The sequence below is a fragment of the Salarias fasciatus genome, chromosome 7 (assembly GCF_902148845.1).
Source record: "Salarias fasciatus chromosome 7, fSalaFa1.1, whole genome shotgun sequence".
In the NCBI taxonomy this organism is placed as follows: Eukaryota; Metazoa; Chordata; class Actinopteri; order Blenniiformes; family Blenniidae; genus Salarias; species Salarias fasciatus.
This window is the reverse complement of record NC_043751.1, coordinates 30,921,794-30,939,710: the sequence shown is the minus strand read 5'-3', so window position 1 is coordinate 30,939,710 and position 17,917 is coordinate 30,921,794. Positions and strand designations below refer to the sequence as shown.

The 17,917-nt window shown below is 51.0% G+C and overlaps 1 protein-coding gene across 1 annotated transcript in view; it reads right to left on the bottom strand.

Moving 5' to 3' along the window:
• Positions 1 to 3,743: 3,743 nt before the first annotated feature.
• Positions 3,744 to 17,917, bottom strand: part of zfpm1 (zinc finger protein, FOG family member 1) — a 92,120-nt gene continuing 77,946 nt past the window's right edge. The window contains exons 5-10 of the mRNA XM_030096095.1: positions 13,888 to 13,990; positions 13,638 to 13,695; positions 13,394 to 13,605; positions 10,226 to 10,459; positions 9,879 to 10,121; positions 3,744 to 9,783 (exon numbers count right to left, since the gene is read on the bottom strand). Of these exons, the coding sequence (XP_029951955.1) occupies positions 7,139 to 9,783; positions 9,879 to 10,121; positions 10,226 to 10,459; positions 13,394 to 13,605; positions 13,638 to 13,695; positions 13,888 to 13,990 (3,495 nt within the window). The 3' untranslated portion in view covers positions 3,744 to 7,138. The remainder of the gene's footprint in view (positions 9,784 to 9,878; positions 10,122 to 10,225; positions 10,460 to 13,393; positions 13,606 to 13,637; positions 13,696 to 13,887; positions 13,991 to 17,917) is intronic.

Sequence of the window (17,917 nt, the reverse complement as noted above, 5' to 3'; positions counted from 1 at the left end):
ATTATTCTAAAGTCATTCTTCTCAAATTGTCTTGAACAGGAATTGAATAAAACAAAGGAAGAAGGATCTTTCAGGATCTTTCATGCTTCTGATTTCTTTTCTCTTTTCAGCTGTAATAACTGGAAGCTGAAGCCCGATGTGGAGCTCCTCAGGGCTCTGTCCTGGTGCCCCTGCTGTTACAGCACACCCTGAAAAGTGCTTCCTTTAAAGGCCAAAAAGCTTTTTCAACAGAGTTTGGTCTAAACAGCATCAAAAGTTTCACAACAAATTCATTAAAAAAAACCAAAAACTTTCAAAACCTTAATTTTCTCCAAGTCTTTTACCCTTTTCATTGTTCTTTTTCTTTAATTAATGTTTCAATGATAATTTCTGTATTTCTGTTTTCAAGGTGGAACAGAATGAATAATGCGTCTAGTTCAATGTTCTAACATTATCTTATGTTGTATTGATGCAGGGTTGCCAAACATAAGGCCTGTGGGCTCAAAACTGGCCTGGAGGAGGCTCCGCTCTGGCCAAACCACAAACCAAACTGAAAATTTCAGAGAATATTGATTTTGTAACAAGTTTCTTCAGAGTCGCGGATGCGACACAACTGTGAGGGGATGCCGCCATGACAGCTAGCTAACTAGCGTTAGCCTCGAAGTCATGAATAAAAACATGCAGAAAGCAACAGGTGTTAAGTTTTGAGATATTTCACTGGATTCTGCTCCAGTAAAACTGACTTCATGTTGAAACTGGTCATTTTCTCTCATGACTGCTCAGTTTGGTAAAAACATTGATATTTTCATCACGTTTACTCTTCATCACAACAAAGAAAAACGTAACGTTTCAGTTGAAAGGCTGTTCTGACACCAGAGAAGTGAGTGTGTGACAGGCCCGTTAACGGTATTAATGAGCGGTGAGTCCTGCTGCTTATCTGGACGGGTTGAGCCGCCGACTGGCAGCGGATCAGGACGGCGGCGGTGAATTAGCTCTTTATCTCCTCGGGTTCCGGCTGAGCGCCGCTCACAGGAAATGTCACTCCGGCCCGCTGGATTGTGGTAAAGCTGTGGAGGGTTCTCACTCGCCTCGGCGCCGAGTCTCGGTTCCTCACGGTTGTATCTGAAACAGTTCACGATCGATCGGAACCGATACGACTGCAGTGAGCTCCTGACTCCCCGCTGAAGAACCGAAGGTTCTGCTACAGCTGCCTTCACTCACTATGTGGCGTTAGCCTTGAAGCTAGCATTAGCTCTGCATCAAGAGGTGAAAACAGAAAGGCATTTCCTGTCAAATCACGTCTGGAAGCTAAAGCTAGCGGCTTCCAGGCTAATTCCTTTAGCTCCCCTGATTTATCCTCCATGTGGCATTTTGAGAGCAGCGGCTTCAACACAATGAGAGTTCTACCGGCAGATCAGAGGGGTTCTGCTGAGAGGTGCATCATGGGGGATTTAGAAGGGGCTGAACACCGTCTGCCCTGGACTACACTGGTTTTTACCTTCACAGATATAACCAGGCCTCATTTACAGCTTTCAGAAAAGCTTCACGTTTAGGCCCCGCCCACAAGAAGCCAAAACGCTCATAGTTCCAGAAACGTTTGCCCGTTAAAGCTGGTGTCCGGAGTTTCCGTTCGTTTCCAACGTATGAATCATTTTTCAGCAGAGCTTAAATGTGTCAGTCTGGTTCGATACAACATAATATTAGCATAAAGCAATATAAAAATTTATTTATGAGCCCCGCCTTCGTCTCATAGACCCCCATGTTATCCGAAAAAGCGCCGGTCAGCGTCAGCCAATAGAATGCGAGCTTCCGCATTCTCGTGCTGTCAGTCAACATGTGCGCGCAGCCAGAGAGCACGCGCACTCGCCCAGGCAGAGGAGAGTTAGCAACGCAGCAGCCGCCCCGCTTACCTCGGATATATCCACTGTCTGCTGAACATCCACCGTAAACAGCTAAACATGGAGGATGCTGGAGGACTCGGAGGCTCTCATTTTCACCCGACAGGTAATTCGCGTGCACAATTAAAGGGGCGTGGCTTGGTCGCTCATGAAAGCAGAGGGAGGGCGGAAAAAACCTCTCTCTTTCAAAACTCCGGACACGAGCTTTAAGACAGAGTTGATTCAATATTTATGACAACATGACTGTTTTCAAAACGGCTGAAACGTTGCAATAATATGCCAGGCCGCTAGGTGGCGCTTCACTGACAAGCGCCGGAAATACATGGCAATATGATAGCGCCTCTGCCTGGTAGCACTTTGTGATTTTTTCATGGTCGATCCAACATCACGAGGCATCCCGCTGACCACTTCATGACAAAATATAAAGGGACGTTGATGCGAACTGTTCTTTCTGCAGAAATCACCCTGAAACAACTCAACACCCCTTTTAAACATGTGACGACTCCAGGATCTTCTGGAAGGATTTCTGTCGCTTTGTAATTACTAATGTAGACAAGGACGTCACTTTGAGGTGGGAAAATTTGTTTTTTTGTTTCTTCAGAAAACAGGAAAAGAAGGACAGATTTTATCATCAATTTTTCTAATCCTAAAATCAAAATTCATTATTCATAAATGCAAATACAGCAGGCAGAAGCCGTCATTTACCCACTTCAAAAATGTTGTACTCTGTTACATAAAAATGCTAAAAGACTCTGAAAACAAAAAGGCTGTAAAAACTATCAGTATCTGTGAGAAATGTAAAGTGTTTTAAAGAAACTGGTTGCTTATTGTGTTCCCCTGGCATCATGTCTGCCATGTGCCTGTATATTTACAGTAAAACAAAAAAAAAATCACATGAAGCACGGCGTCCTCCATGCTGATTTGTTGTATCCGGTAGAACTGAAGCAGTGCAATATGTTGCTGTAAAAGCGGCAAAAGGCTGGCAGTCTTCAGCAGGACGTCTGCTCCACTGCACAGCGCCGTTGTTTATGTTTTTTACAGTGTTCTGCGTATTTGTTGCGACGTAGTGCGACGACGCAAGCGAATCAGGAAACGCTCCAAAATAGGAGGAATTACGGAGCCATGGATTCAACAGTTTTCAGATCTGTTCACCCTGGGACCTGGTTTCAAAAATGATCAGTTTCAGATTCACGGAATGCTGAATTCGTGTGGATGACAGGGTGAATTGATCAAATATTTTTGAGTTTTGGGTGGATTCGTCTCCGTGTGGATGGGGCCTTATACAACAGCGTTGTGAAAACGTTGTGGGTTCACACAGAAACGACAGACACGCCGAAAACAGCGCAGTTTTCAAGATGGATTGTTATTATGGTGAATTTCAACTCCAAGACGACCAAGTCCAGGAGACTACGGACTGGGACCAGGACCAGGACCAGGACCAGGACCAGGACCAGGACCAGGAGGATCTGGACGGGGACTGTTAGAAGTTTATTTGAATTAAGGTTAAAACAAACACTTTGAGAAGTTCCACCTCGGGAGTTGTTCTCAAAAAGCTGTTGTGGTTGCCTCTGAAGGCCGCCGCTGGAGGAGGCGGGGGAGGCCGCCCGGGTTGCTCAACAGGTAACGGAGTTTGGCTTCAACTCGCGGCACTCCGCCATTGATCGCGGCGTCCTTGGAGCTCCGAGTGGCTCCAAAAGCTTTTCTTCTGTCGAGCACTCGCGTGAAAGGAAAGCTGATGATTCACTCAGCCTCCCCTCAAACGCAAAACTTTATGAAAGGAGGCGATTTGTGACGGCAGCCGATCGGGAGTCAAGGACGGTGAGAAAGAAAGACGCTCACGCTCCGTCAGTGTCTCTCAGAACTTCGTTTTTTTATTTCCCATGCATAGTTTGGACAAGAGTGTAGTGAAACTGAAACTAAATGAGGAAAGAAGTTGGAAATAAAAAAGTGTCGACATTCATTGTGATTTTTCATCTAAAGGAATCATCAACAGAAACCAGAGATCTTCAGAACGGAACCGAAGCCGGATGCCGGGCGGGAATCTTTCAGGAAGTCCTTCAAGGTAGAGCGATGACGCAGGGCTTTTTTTTTTTCTTTTTTTTCTTTTCAACAGGAAAAAGTGCCGCGTAACATAAATACAATAACAACCAAACAAAAGTAGCTCAACCTAAAACATTCAGCACAGTTTTGTACGACGCAGTGCAACAAATGAAAAAACCCAAATGAGAGGAGGGACGTACGGAGAGACGCTGAGCAGGGGACATCTGGAGGCAGCACAGCAGAAGAGTGTGTGAACGCAGCTCCGTTACAATGCCTTGCTCAACGGCACAGTGTTCAGGTTCAGGAGAACCGACGGCGGCCAGAAAACCCCGACAGAAATGTGAGATGTTCTATTCCTGCTGAGTCAGGAGCCCTAGTCCATCCAGTGGACGGTTTGGGGTCTTTAGCGTCTTGCTCATGGACACTTCCACATGGTAGGGAAGTGTGGATGGGGAATCGAACCTGCAACCTTCCAATTCCCAACTAATGAAGAGCAACAATTCAGAGTTTTGGAAGAGATTTGGAAAGACGCTCAGGGATAAGACAGATGTCGGAGACGCCGAGAAATCTGACGGAGAACCTCTGAGCAGAGGTCTGAGAGTTCCAGAGGCGGGACTCGTACTCGCAGACGCTGCTTCCACCGACGCGGCCCTGTAACAGGATCTGCTTCTCCGAACCGGGCTCCGTTTCCACGACAACGCTTTGGGGAACCGGTCTGACGCCGATGTGCGTTCAACACGGGAGCCGCGGCGTTCTCAGCGGCTCCCAGCACCGCGGACGTCGCCAGGGTTTAACTCGGTCGCCGTGGAAACGGAGCCGCGGCGTCCGCGGCTTCCCGTCCGAGTGAACGCGAAAACATCTGAGAGACACGAAGCAGGAGTTCTGGACGGGAAAACAGAGGAAGCGAGACGATTCCAGAACAGCGAACCTGCCTGATGGGCGAGCGGCCTCGGCGGACTGGCCGCTCGCCGCGGCGCCGGCGGCGTGCCGGACCGTAATAACCGACGGAGAGGAAGAGTGGAAACAGCAGGGCAGCTGGAGCCGCGGCGCCGTTTGACTGTAATCAACTTTAAACCCACAGAAACGGCAGATCGGATTGTTTCTGTGATCCAATTCTGATATCAACACGTCGGCCAGATGTTTTTCACCGCGTTTCGGTCCAGAGAGGATCTGAAGGCAGCTGAGACGCTTCGCGAGACGAGGAGGAGGAGTCACAGCTGGAACATCTGCAGCCTTTAAACACTGAAGGGCGGAGCCTGTGTTTTCCTCGTATTCAATACTCATCCTATTCCTCTGAATGAAGACGTTTTCTCTTTGTCTTAATTCATATTTGAGCTCTGACTTCTGTTTTTGTGCTGTCGGGTTTAGATTTTCACTCAGGTTGTGTTTTTTTTGTGTGCCAACATTTTAACTCTCATCATGAGTTGTACTCAGTGTCGGTGTAACACGGTATCAAGTAACAATTACAGTAATATACTACTTTCTTTTCGCTGTAACGAAGTAAAAACCAAGTTTTGGAAATACATTAGTGATTGGCTGAGAGCAGAAAAGAGGGCGGGGCTTTCTGACGACTGACTCAGAAACGCAGAGGAATGAAGAGGAACTAGAGCGTTTCTTGTTTCGTCCCTCAGAGATGTTTCAGCTTCTGACTGTATTGCAGTAGAAACCATTCAGACTCCACTCTCCCCGTGTTTCCGACTCGGTCGTCATGGAAACGTGACGCACTTTTCATCCATTCTAGTCTCAGATAGGCGCGATACTGCTGACACTTTTGCATCTAAGAGGTGATTTTTGCTTTAAGACCTTTACGCTGTTGCTGCTCCCACTGTAATGATTTTTAATATATTTGTATTAGAATTCTGTGATGATGTTTTGCTTGTTTGATATCATAGTTGAACTTTTGACTCTTTCTGAAGCAGTTTGAACATTTTGTTCGTTATTTTCATCTCATTAACTCGTTGCTCCTCCAGTGTTTAAAAGCCTTAAAAAAAAAAAAAAAAAAAAAAAAAAAGACGTGAAGTGAGAGACGAACACACAAACTGCGCTTAACCTGCTGCGACCGCTTTGACTTCATTACCGGACAGAAACACAATCATGAAATCTAAAAAAAAACAACAACCTCAGTTTAATGAGCGACCGCGAGGCGGAGGTCACCGGAAACCACCGCCTCCGTCGCTCCTGCAGCCGAACCCGGGTGTGAGGACGCGCCTTTTGATCCGCATGTGTTCAGAATCAGCTAAATTCACAAGATAAGGGGATGAAAACTAAAGCACACCCTGCGAGCCGGCCGTCGGAGCTCAGCAGAACAGAAACGGTGATAACAGTGTGAGATCCCAGTGATTACCGTGAAGAGATATTACATATCTACACTTAGAAAATTCACTTTAACACCCACATCCAAACAGTTTCCTTCCAACAGTATGAAAAATATTCAAATAAAAAATACAAATACTCTCAAACACTAAGTAGGTAGTTTTCTGTTGACATGAAATCGGTGAGGACTTAAAAGATAAATATTTCACATTTTTTTTCTCATCTTCTGAAAGAAAATAAAAATTTGCGTGTATGAAAGAAAAGAACGGCTGTCCGTGTTTTTTTTTTTGTTTGTGGGTTTGAAATATCATCCTTCAGTAATTAGTAACATCGTGATACCACACCTTTTTTTTTTTTCTTCAGCTAAAAACGCCTCAGCTTCTCTAGTAAGCAAAAAGAGCCAGTGTTGAAACCAAAAGCATTATAGAATTCTTCTTTTCAGACATCATACACTATGCACAGATAATAAAAACATTAACAGTGATCGAGTCTTTCTTCTTCTTCTTTTTTCTCCCCCACATGAGTGATCCTCCAGACCGGGTCTGGAACCAGAATCAGGAAGAGCCTCCAAACCCACGGCCGCTCAGTTCAGAGAAGACATGAAGGAGGCCGTCTGATTCTCTTCTGTTTAGCGTCCCATAATGCAACATACGGCGAGGCCCGGGGGGGGTGGCGGACTCAGGAGGGACTCGCCTCGGCTCTTAGTGTACTTCAAACTTTGACCCATAGGAGGCGCATCAGTCACTGTCTGTTCGTAACACTACCTGCAAAACGCTGCTGTGGGGCAGCCGGGCTTCGGCCCCGCTGGGGGGGTAACAGTCACTGTTCACTGGGGGGGGGCAGGACGACCTTCAGAGCTCCATTGGAAAGAGAAAGGGCGGGGAAAGAACCGGGAGGCAGCGCCGGGCTCACTTGACGTGTTCGGCGCTGTGGGAGGAGCAGTAGTACTTCTTGTGGGCGATGAAGGTGGACAGGCTGCTGAACTTGATGTTGCACAGCCGGCAGAAACGGGAGTTTCCGTTCTGGATCGGGGAGGCTGCCGGGGTTTTGGGGGCGGGCTGAGGGGGCGTGGTCGCAGCCGGCTTGTCGGGCTTCTCCCTCAGGACCTCAGGCACAGGTGACACAGTCAGAGAAGGAGCCGTCGGGGGAGACACCGGCAGGGGAGACCCGGCCGCCGGCGATCCGCCGCCGGCGGACGGGCTGCCGTTCACCATAGGCGAGACGGGCGAGGCGGCGCCGCTCCTGGCCTGGCCGTTAACGCTGTCTTTGTGCCCCCGAGACACGAGTTTGGCCTGGCTGGCCGGGACGGAGGACGTGGCGGCGGACGCGCCGTCTCTGGGACTGAGGCTCGGGCTCCGGCTGACCGTGCTCCCCGGCTGGGCCGGGGACTCCAGCGGCGGCTGGACTGTCACCACGAGGCCATGGGTCACCTTGAAGTGCTCCATCAGGTCACAGGTGATGGGCCTGTTGGGGCAGTAAGGGCAGACCACCTGGGTGGAGCCCGTGCCTTTGGCGCCCGCTGCCGGAGTAGCCGCGAGCGCGACGGCGCTGTGCGGCGGCGACGCGGCACCGGAGGCTGTTAAGGCGGCGGGGTGAGGAGTGGACGACGTGCCCGGACCCTGGACGACCCACTCGGCCGGAAGAGCTTTGGCCTCGACGGGGTGCAGCAGGTCGGGCCGTTCCTGCTGAGGCCTGCTCTTGGGAGAGGTGGAGGCGGACCTCTTGAGGCGGTGCAGCTGTTCCAGCGTGTGCGGCTGGAGGGTGGTGGCGGGGCAGTAGTAGGTTTTATGAGCCAGGTAGTTCTCGATGCTGTTGAAGCTGATGCTGCAAGCAGTGCACTTGTGGTAGTCGGTGAGCGGCAGCGCTGGAAGGATGCTGCCGCCGCCGTGCCGGGGACCCTCCCTCAGACGAGGTCTTTTGCTGAGGTCAATCGGACCGTCTCCTTCGGGACTGGAACTCCCCGCACCACCGGGAGAAACCTCCTGCTTCACCGCCAAGCCCAGGACGGACGGAGACGGGGCGGACGCGGCAGCGGAGGCCGCCGCTGCCGCGGCATTTGCTAACGCTTCAGTCCTGGCCATGTGGATCTCGTACATCTTCTTCCTCTTGCGCGTGCGGATGGGCTGCGGCAGGAAGGCGGCGGCGTTGGTACTTTTGGACATGTGCGTGGCTCTCTGGTTGGACGGGTCGTGCCGAGACGCGCAGTAGAAGCGCTTGTGGACGGTGTAGTTGTCGTGGCGGCTGAAGCGGATGTTACAGGCTTCGCAGAAGGTTCTGTTGGGATCATCTTCGAGGTCCTCTGCAGACCCACTCGCAGGACTCTGGCTGCCCTCGCTGGCTCGTCCGCCGCCACCTCCACCTCCTCCTCCTCCTCCTCCTCCTCCTCCTCCGACACTTCCACCTCCGCCTTCCCCTTCCGAGGACGAAGACACTCCCTCTCTCCCCGTCAGAGATTCCGTCTTCACCTCGATCACCCGGCGAGGTTCCGTCGCTCCACTGCCTGCAGGCGTGTCGGAATCGGTCGGAGAGGCCGACGCCGCCCTGCTGGATGCTCCACCCTGAGGAGAGGCGGAGGAGCCGGGCGCCCCGCTGGGAGGTGCCCCGGCCGGGGCTGCATCTCTGGCCGACCCGGTGCCCGAAGCTGAGGCTGCACCGTCGCCTTGGTGCCTGCTGGAGCAGTACAGCCTCTTGTGTGCATAGAAGTTGTTGATGTTGTTGAAGGTGATGTCGCACTCGAAGCAGGTGGCTCCTTTGTGAGGCGGGGTTGCCGTGGCAGTGGGTGGAGTTGGCCCGGAGGGGAAGAAGGCTGCTGGGCTGTTCTGAGCGATGGTCTGGCCTTGTTTCAGACGGCTGTGAACCATTTCAGACATTTTGGCCAGGATCTCTGAGGCCTGAGGCAAGATGGCTGCCTCGGGGTTGAACATGTACTGGGGCAGGAACATTGCCCCCCCAGGAACGACAGAGCCAGTACCACCCACAGGGGCGGGGCTGGAACCGGGGGTGGGACTGGTTGGTTCTGCCTTCACGGTTGCAGATGCTGGACTCTTCGGGGAATTGGAGGTGAAGCAGGACGAGGTGGTCTGTTGTACTTTTGTCTTGTTTTCTTCTTGATCGCCGCCCTCTCGGTCAGCCTCCTCATCCTCCTCCTCCTCCTCCACCTCCTCCTCCACCTCCTCCTCCCCCACCCTCACCTCCGTCATCTCTATCTGCTGCTCCTCGGTGTCGGAGTCGGACCGCGGCTCCTCTTTGATCTTCAGCTCGGTGGTTTGACCGTCAGGAGGGCTGAAGTCTCGAGGCGTGGCCGAACCACCGTTCGCACCGGGGCTGGATGAGTCCGGCTTGGGCACGCAGGCTAAGGGCTCCCTCTCCTGGGGAGACAGCTGGGGGTGGTCAGCCAATGACGGGGTCCCCTGACGAGGAGTCGGGCTCCGCTCTGCTGGGACCCGGACCTCCAGGTGGGTTCGGACATGCTGCTGAAGCTGGGCGGGGGATTCAGAGTTGTGGCCGCAAACTTGGCACTTCAGCACCACTCCGGAGTCCCCCGGACTCAGACCTGCCGAGGACAGCCAAGATCAGTTATCTGAAGTCCCATTCATGCTTTGCAGTCATACCGACACCGGTTTGGGTAGGTGGTGATCCAGGACTCACCGGTGGACATGGGCAGCTTGGGCAGGCCCGGCCCCGGGGAGTAGACCTCGCTGCGAGAGCCCGGCTGGCAGACCATGTGGCTGGTGACGAGGTGGCTGTACAGGATGTCCCTGGTGGTGGAGATGAACCCGCAGCCATGGCACACCCCATTCAGGGTGTCCGTGTGCACCTTTAGGTGGCGCTCACAGTTGGCCTTCGTGGTGAAGGCCGACAGACAGATGAGACAGACGAACGGACGCTCGCCTGTAAAGAACCACCAGAAAGTTAAAACAACAACTTGACACTCAGGAGAACCTGATGAGAGTTCGGTCTTTCTACACGGCGGAACGCAGACCAGTGCCGCTCACCGCTGTGCGTGCGCATGTGGATCTCCAGGGAGCTGGCGCTGGGGCAGCTCTTGTTGCACTGCGGGAAGGGGCAGATGCGTTCGTTGGGGTAGGACTCTTTGGGTTTGTCCTGCGGGGGAGAGGAGGCGGCGGCCGGCTGCTTCTGGCGGCTGGCGCAGTAGTACATGAGGTGAGCCTGCAGGTTCCTCTCGCTGCGGTACCAGATCCCACAGTCTTTACAGGGGAAGATGTCCTCTGATGGGAAGAACAACACACCGGATAATCAGCAAAGTGTCGTACAACCTGATAAAAATCCGATCGGTTCGGTCTGATCTTTGTCTCTGCACCCCCAACAGAAGATCTACTGTCCCCATTAAATATTGATGATTTCCATTCAATGAAGAGAAAAAAGTCACACCTTGAGACTACCTGAGAATGGGGTTGCACCGAACCGTTAGCTTACTAAATGCAATAAAGCCTAATCCATGCTCCAAATGCAAATGACAGATGACGGAAGGCGTCACGTAACGCTCGCTGCTGCTCGACCACATCGATAAACACTTTGAGACTTTCTGTTTGAGACTATAAACTGTGAAAAGTCAGTGTTCACATTAAACGAGATGACCCTCGAGGAGCAGGTCGACACTAACGAGGCGAGCGAGCTGCGTTAATTGAACTGACTTTAACTTGTTTGTTCATTATTCACACAAAACGCTGCAGTGATAATGTGATCAGAGACCTGTTGACGCGGGAATTTCTCCGCGTCCTCGTTTCCTGAAGCGTCGAACTCAAACCGGTCCTCACACGGACAGAAGAACTCCCAACAAACACACACATGCCAATTGCTGCGAGTATCCACGGCAACAAGGCCCAAAGGTTACAGGAGTAATGCTAATCACTCCAGTTATTTCTGAATGTGAACAATTATTTGTGACAGTCGCAGTCGATGCAGCAAGGCGGAGTGCCACGATCAACAGCGTCATGGCGGGGGGGGGGGGGGGGGGCACACCGCCAATTAAAACTGGAAAATCCAGCTTTTCTGGAGAAATAACACAGGATCTGCATGAGTGTTATAAATGACCCACGGCGGTTTTCTGTCTATCTGGCTGGTTCCTCCGAGTGTTTCTCCACAAGTGTTCAAATCAGCATCACTCTTCATTTCTTAGACCGTCTGAAGATGCTGAATGAAGCTAGCTCTAAGCTAGCATCCCGGACGGTACCTGGAGCTCAAACTGAACACTGGCCGACACTAATTTCCCCTTTTCAAGTGACAGCAGGAAACCTTTGTCGTGTTTTTGGAGTCTGTTGACCACATGTCGTCCGATAATTCAATAAATCGTCGAGGCTTTGCTCAGCTTTTCCCACAGAGCTTTAATGTTGTGGGAGTGATTACATGAGTGGAACGCAAACATCCGATTCTCTCGGGGCGCACCTGAAGGCACCATGAAAACAGAGGGGTGTGGCTGACCCTAATGTTCATCTTACAACACAACAAAAAGACAACAAAGGAGCAATAAAGGATGGATTACACTTGATGATTAAATAACAAACTTTGGTAGATTTGGTGAAAGCGATGTCTCATAACCCTTTGCACCGTCTCCCTCCAAAACGCTCTGACTTCCTGCCCTGCACTCTCAGAAAACCTAAATACACTTTTACAGATGAACTGCAGAGAAAATACTCGTTTTTATTTGTTCTTATTCTGGTTTTCTTTGTGCAAATCTCATTTATTGACCTGAAGCTGTTCACCGACCACACGCCACAATTTTCACATGCTTTCACTCCAGGTGCTGGTCCAGTCTTTATCCTGGAGTCTGTACTAGTCTCACACACTTCAGTTTTACGGGCAGCTCTGCAGAAGCCTGATCAAAACACACCTTCCTCAATCTGATGCTCAAGATCATTTTTTCTCACTTTTTTTTTTTTTTTAATTTGTGCCAGAGTCATTTCGCCACCCTTAAGCAGGGCAAACTCTTGGACGAACTCGAGGTCTTTGTCGCCCCCATGAGGACACTGTCAGCGCAGATCTAGATTTTTTTTGTTCTGATGCTGAACTCTGCTGCTCCTGTCTGCTGCATGCGAACCTGAGGGGTTTCAGCTCAAACCAGATCTGCAGCCTGCTAAAGAGCTACACTGCCACCGTGTGGCCAATCAGAGGAATTACATCTGGTTCACCCCAGTCACACAGACTTCACCAACAGGACCACAGACTGACGTAGAGAACACCCACTTCTGCATCCACAGGCAGAAACTGCAGGCTCCCATATCTAAGCTGTATTGTTTTCTCTCATATTCGATTTGTGACAGACGAAGCAGTGAAGTGCTCTTTCTTTTACCCGGTTCGTTTGTTCACACACTTTGCCCGCAGCCTGTCATGTCACGCTCCTGAGTAGTAAAGCTTCTTCTGATTGGCCAGACGCTGACATGCAGTCGTGAACGCATGATGCTTGGAAACATCAACAAAGACCCTTCAGTCCTTTGCATATTGTTCATGTTGGGTTTACGGTGATGACAGACTGAAGAACTATGATCTACCAACTCACAGACCCACTAACTTACCCTCTTATTTACGTAGTTATCCGTCCAGCCACTCTTCTACCCACTGATATACCACTACCTACCCACCTAAAAACCATCTAACTACCCATCTACACTCTTTCAACTACCTACCTACTGACCCATCCATTTAACCACCTACGTACACGCCCACTGACCCATCCATAAACCATTTACCTACCCATCTATAGACCCTTAGCTACCAGCCTACCTACATGTCCACCCTTCTACCCACTTACATACCCCTTCACCAACCAACCGATCAACTAACCAGCTGATCAACCAACCAACCAACCAACAAACCAGCTGATCAACCAACCAACCAACCAACAAACCACCAACCAACCAACCAACCAACCAACCAACCAACCAACCAACCAACCAACCAACCAACCAGTCAGCCAACCAACCAAACGAACAACCAGTCAGCCAACCAACCCTCTACATACACACCCACTTACCCATCGTTAAACCATCTATACCTCCCCGCCCGCCCATGGACTCAATCATCTGCTCCTCCTTCACCGCTCTGGGTTGTGAAGCCGACGCCCGCTCTCTGTACCACCACCGTTTGTTGTTAACCAGGTCAGATTCCTGCCACTGTGAAGAAGATGAGCGATTGTGAGCACTCACTGTTGACCACGGCTGTAGCCAATATGGCCGCCATGCCGGCCTGCTGTGGGAGGAGCTGGATGTCGGAGCGCAGCGCCGCCGGGTACAGCGGCTTCTCGTTCGCCGCCGCCGCCGCCGGTTTCTGGGTGACGAGGCTGAGTGGAGGGGAGAGTCGGGCCAGCAGGGAGGCAGAGGAGGACGAGGAGGAGGAAGAGGAGCCACCACCACCCCACCTCCACCTCCACCCGGAGGGGCCGACAGGGACGCCAGCAGCCGCTCGCCAGCCGTCAGCTCGGCCGTCACCTTACAGAACAGCTCCTGACCTGAAACAGGCGAGAGGAGGTTAGAACGAAGCATGAACCAGGCGGACAGTGAGGAAGGAAGAGGAGGAGGAGGAAGGAACAAGGAACAGGCGGAGGAGGAAGGAACAGGAGGAGGAGGAAGGAAGGAACAGGTGGAGGAGGAAGGAACAGGAGGAGGAGGAAGGAACAGGTGGAGGAGGAAGGAACAGGCACCTCGGCTGTAGACGACGCAGTTCGCTGATGAAGCATCGGAGGTCAGCGGCAGGCGACTGATCCAACAGTCTGCGTCCTCACACAGCAGCGTTAACCTCAGGTCCTGCACACACACACACACACACACACACACACACACACACACACACACACACACACACACACACACACACACACACACACACACACACACACACAAAGGAAACCGACTTCAGTTAGTCAAGTACGTCATTCCTGCGATACAATGTGAAAAATAAAAAGTGTCAGTCAAACATGTCAATCCACCAAACAGCTGGTGTGTGGTGTGTGTGTGTGTGTGTGTGTGTTTGTGTGTGTGTGTGTGTGTGTGTGTGTGTGTGTGTGTGTGTGTGTGTGTGTGTGTGTGTGCTTCTTAGTTCTTTCTGCATTTCTGTTTCAAACTTTCTGACTCGACTTCTTTTATGTTTTTCATGCAGCTTCCGGATTTGGATTTTGTATACATGCTGCAAAATACACTTTTTTCTTTTCGCTTTCGCTTCAATCTGTTGTTTAGCAACTCTTTAGCAACTTTCTGAATGCGTGCTACAACTTTTGCATTTGAGGCTGTTGTGCTGCAGATTGTGCGTCTGTGCTGTGACTCGTGCACTGCACGGTGCACGCTGTGCTGCCCCCTGTGGGCCACCGTAGGAAACCTGCCATCGTTTCTGTTCACGTCACACTGTAAAACAAACAATGTTGCAACCTTTTTTGAGAGTTGTGCAGCTGAGGAATGCATGTTGCAACTTTTCTCTGTTGCAATCTTCATGTGTTGCAACCTTTCATGCTTTAACGGGTGAAATCTGAAAGCAGATTTCTCATTGAACGTTGCAGATTTAACGTCTGTGCTGCAGCTGCAGCTTTTAGAAATCCAGCACCGTACTCCCTACCAAAGCCAATAAGAAATCGTATTTCCAGCTGACGTTACTCCCCGTCCAGGGAAATGTCGGCATTGTCTCAGTGAAGTGTGTGTGAGCGGCGTTACAGTAGGCCGAGGGCTGCGCCGCCGCTAATTGCTGTCAATTGGGAAAACACGGCGACGCGTCCGCGGCTGTAAACAGGCCGAGGACGGCGGGCGGCGGGGACGATTACAGGCCGGGCAGGAAATGAAGGAAATGAGGGGAGCACGGGCCGAACAAAGCCGAACGAAAGAAAAGAGAGGAATAAAAGAGGGAGAGAGAAGAAAGGGGGGAGGAGGAGGAGGAGGAGGAAGGAGATCTGATGAGGTCGCAGGGCGGCTATTCAGACGGCCGCCATAATGAGATCCACACAGAGGATACACAGCACAACGACACACACTCACACACACACAACATGCTGCTGTGTGTGTGGAGGTATGAGACACACACACACACACACACACACACACACACACACACACACACACACACACACACACACACACACACACACACACACACACACACACACACACTGCAGGGTTAGCTATTGTGTTGTGTGTAACAGAGAGAAGCAGAATTGTTGGAATTCATCCTCGTCCAAACATACAGACTGTATTTCTATTTCTTATCTATATGAACGACCTCGGCCCACATGAGAAGGTCACGGGTTCAAACACCGGCCAGACCTTTCTGTGGGGAGTTTGCATGTTCTCTCTCTGTGTGTGTGTGTTTCCTCCAGGTACTCCGGTTTCCTCCCACAGCCCAAAAACATGCATGTGAGGCGAACTGGTGAAATAAAATACTTTTTATTTTCATTGTCACTGTTTCTTACTGATTTCTGACTGATTTGTTCCTGCAGTCATTTGACTCTTTCCCGCCCTCTCGCCTGTTTCGCCTGAGCTGAAGCTGCAGCTCAGTCACTGTGCTGCAGTTCTGCCTGGCGTCCAGCAGGAGGAGACATTTCCTCAAACATGCCAGAGCAGAAACCTGGACAGAGGTGACCTGAACTCTGAGGCCTCCTGCAGAGATCCTGCTGCTTTTCAGTCCCCAACGTCAAAAATCTGCTTAAATTCAATTCAGAACTAGTTTAAATCAGTCCAAAACAACTAAATACCAACCAAAATACCAGGTGAGTCTACTGAAACGCCCCAAAAAACCTCCAGCGGTAACTCACCTGAGGACCCGTTCAAAACCAGTCAATAACCAGTGCTTAACTAGTCCCATAACCAGACTGGAAGAATAAATGCCTGCTCAAACTAGTCAGCGGGTCTGAAACTAGTTAAAACAATACATCAGTCAACAACAAGAGAGAACCTAGTGAACGATCTGTCACCCATCAGTCAAATAACTAGTTGAAAACAAGGGAAACACTGAAAAATAACCTAAAACAATTCAAAGCTATTCCTAAATAGTGCTTAAACCTGATTAAATACTTAAAGACTACTTAAAAAAATATGCTAGTCGAGGAACTAGTCAAAAAAGATGTCAGGTATGTCAGGAGGTGCAGTCAATAACTCGAGCAAAAACAGTCCAAATCTATTCGAAGCATCAATTAACTACCGCAATAACTAGTCTGTAACAATAACTAGTCCATGACGAGTCAAAATAGTAGCGAAAAAACCAACCAGCCCACAACCACATTAAAACCAGTCAGAATTATCACAGAGGAACTACTTAAAAAAACTATTTGAAGACAAGAAAGGACTGGTCAGGAGTCTAGAACCAGTAAATAATCAAAAACTAGTCCAAAAACTAGTTGAAGATCAGGACACAGTGTCCAAATACTAGAAACCAGTCTATGAACCAGTCCAGACAATATTGCTGGATACCCAGTAACTAGTCTCAGATAAATTAAAATACCAGTCTAAACTGAATCATGAACCAGACAAAAGGAACTCCTGAAAAACCAGTAAAACCAGTCAGTAGCGGCTCAATACCAAGTCTGGAACGAGTTCAAAAATGGTTCCAAAACCGCTCTGAACGGGTCTGAACCCTTCAGCGCAGCAGGAACCATCAAGCGCTTCAGGACCCGGAGGTCTGGAGGAAACCGTCCAGCTGGCTGCGAAGGAGGAACCCAGGAACCAACCAGCCTGGAAACCCGGATCTCAGCTAAATCCCACCTGGATCCCATCAGGATCCCGACTGGAACCCATCTGAATCCCACCAGGAAGGCACCTGACTCCCACTGGATCTCACTCAGATCCAACCTGGAACCCACATGAATCACATGTGGAACCCATTAGGATCCCACCTGGAATCCACCTGGATCCCACCTGGAATTCAACTGAATCCTGCCTGGAAATCAACAGGTTTCCAACCGGAAACCGCCTGAATCCCACTGGATCTCGCCCAGATCCAAGCTGCATCCTATCTGGATCCCACCCAGATCCAAAATATATTCCACCTGGAACCCACCGGATCCCACCTGGGTTCCACTAAGATTGAAATTGGACCCTACCAGGACTCTACCTGGATCCCAAGTGGAACCCATCTGAATCCCACAAGGAACCGACCAGGATCCCAACTGGAAGCCGTCTGAATCCCACTGGATCTCACCCAGATCCAAGACGAATCCCACCTGGAACCCACTACATCCCACCTAGATCCCACCCGGACCTGGTCCGGCCTGAGCCTGGCCCGGGTCCGGCCTGCAGCCTGGTCTGGTCTGCAGCCCGGTCCGGTCCGGTCCGGTCCGGTCCGGTCGGGTCCGGTCCGGTCCGTCTGCTGCAGCCCGGCCCAGGTCCGGTCCGGTCCGGTCCGGTCGGGTCCGGTCCGGTCTGTCTGCTGCAGCCCGGCCCGGGTCCGGTCCGGTCCGGTCCGTCTGCTGCAGCCCGGCCCAGGTCCGGTCCGGTCCGGTCCGGTCCGGTCCGGTCCGTCCGCTGCAGCCCGGCGCCTGCTGCAGACGGAGGCAGCAGCGGAGCGGATCGTGTTTCATGGGGAAGTCGCGCTGATGAGGAGATACGGCTGCTTTTGTTTTAATTTGTAACCCGATGCCGGAGCCGTCTGAGCTGTAAGTACCGCTAATTTGTTTCAGGCTAATTCATCACGGCCAACGGCTTTGGAATTCACCACGATGGGCCAGCGGGGGACGCTGGGAAAACCGGGAGCTCTCC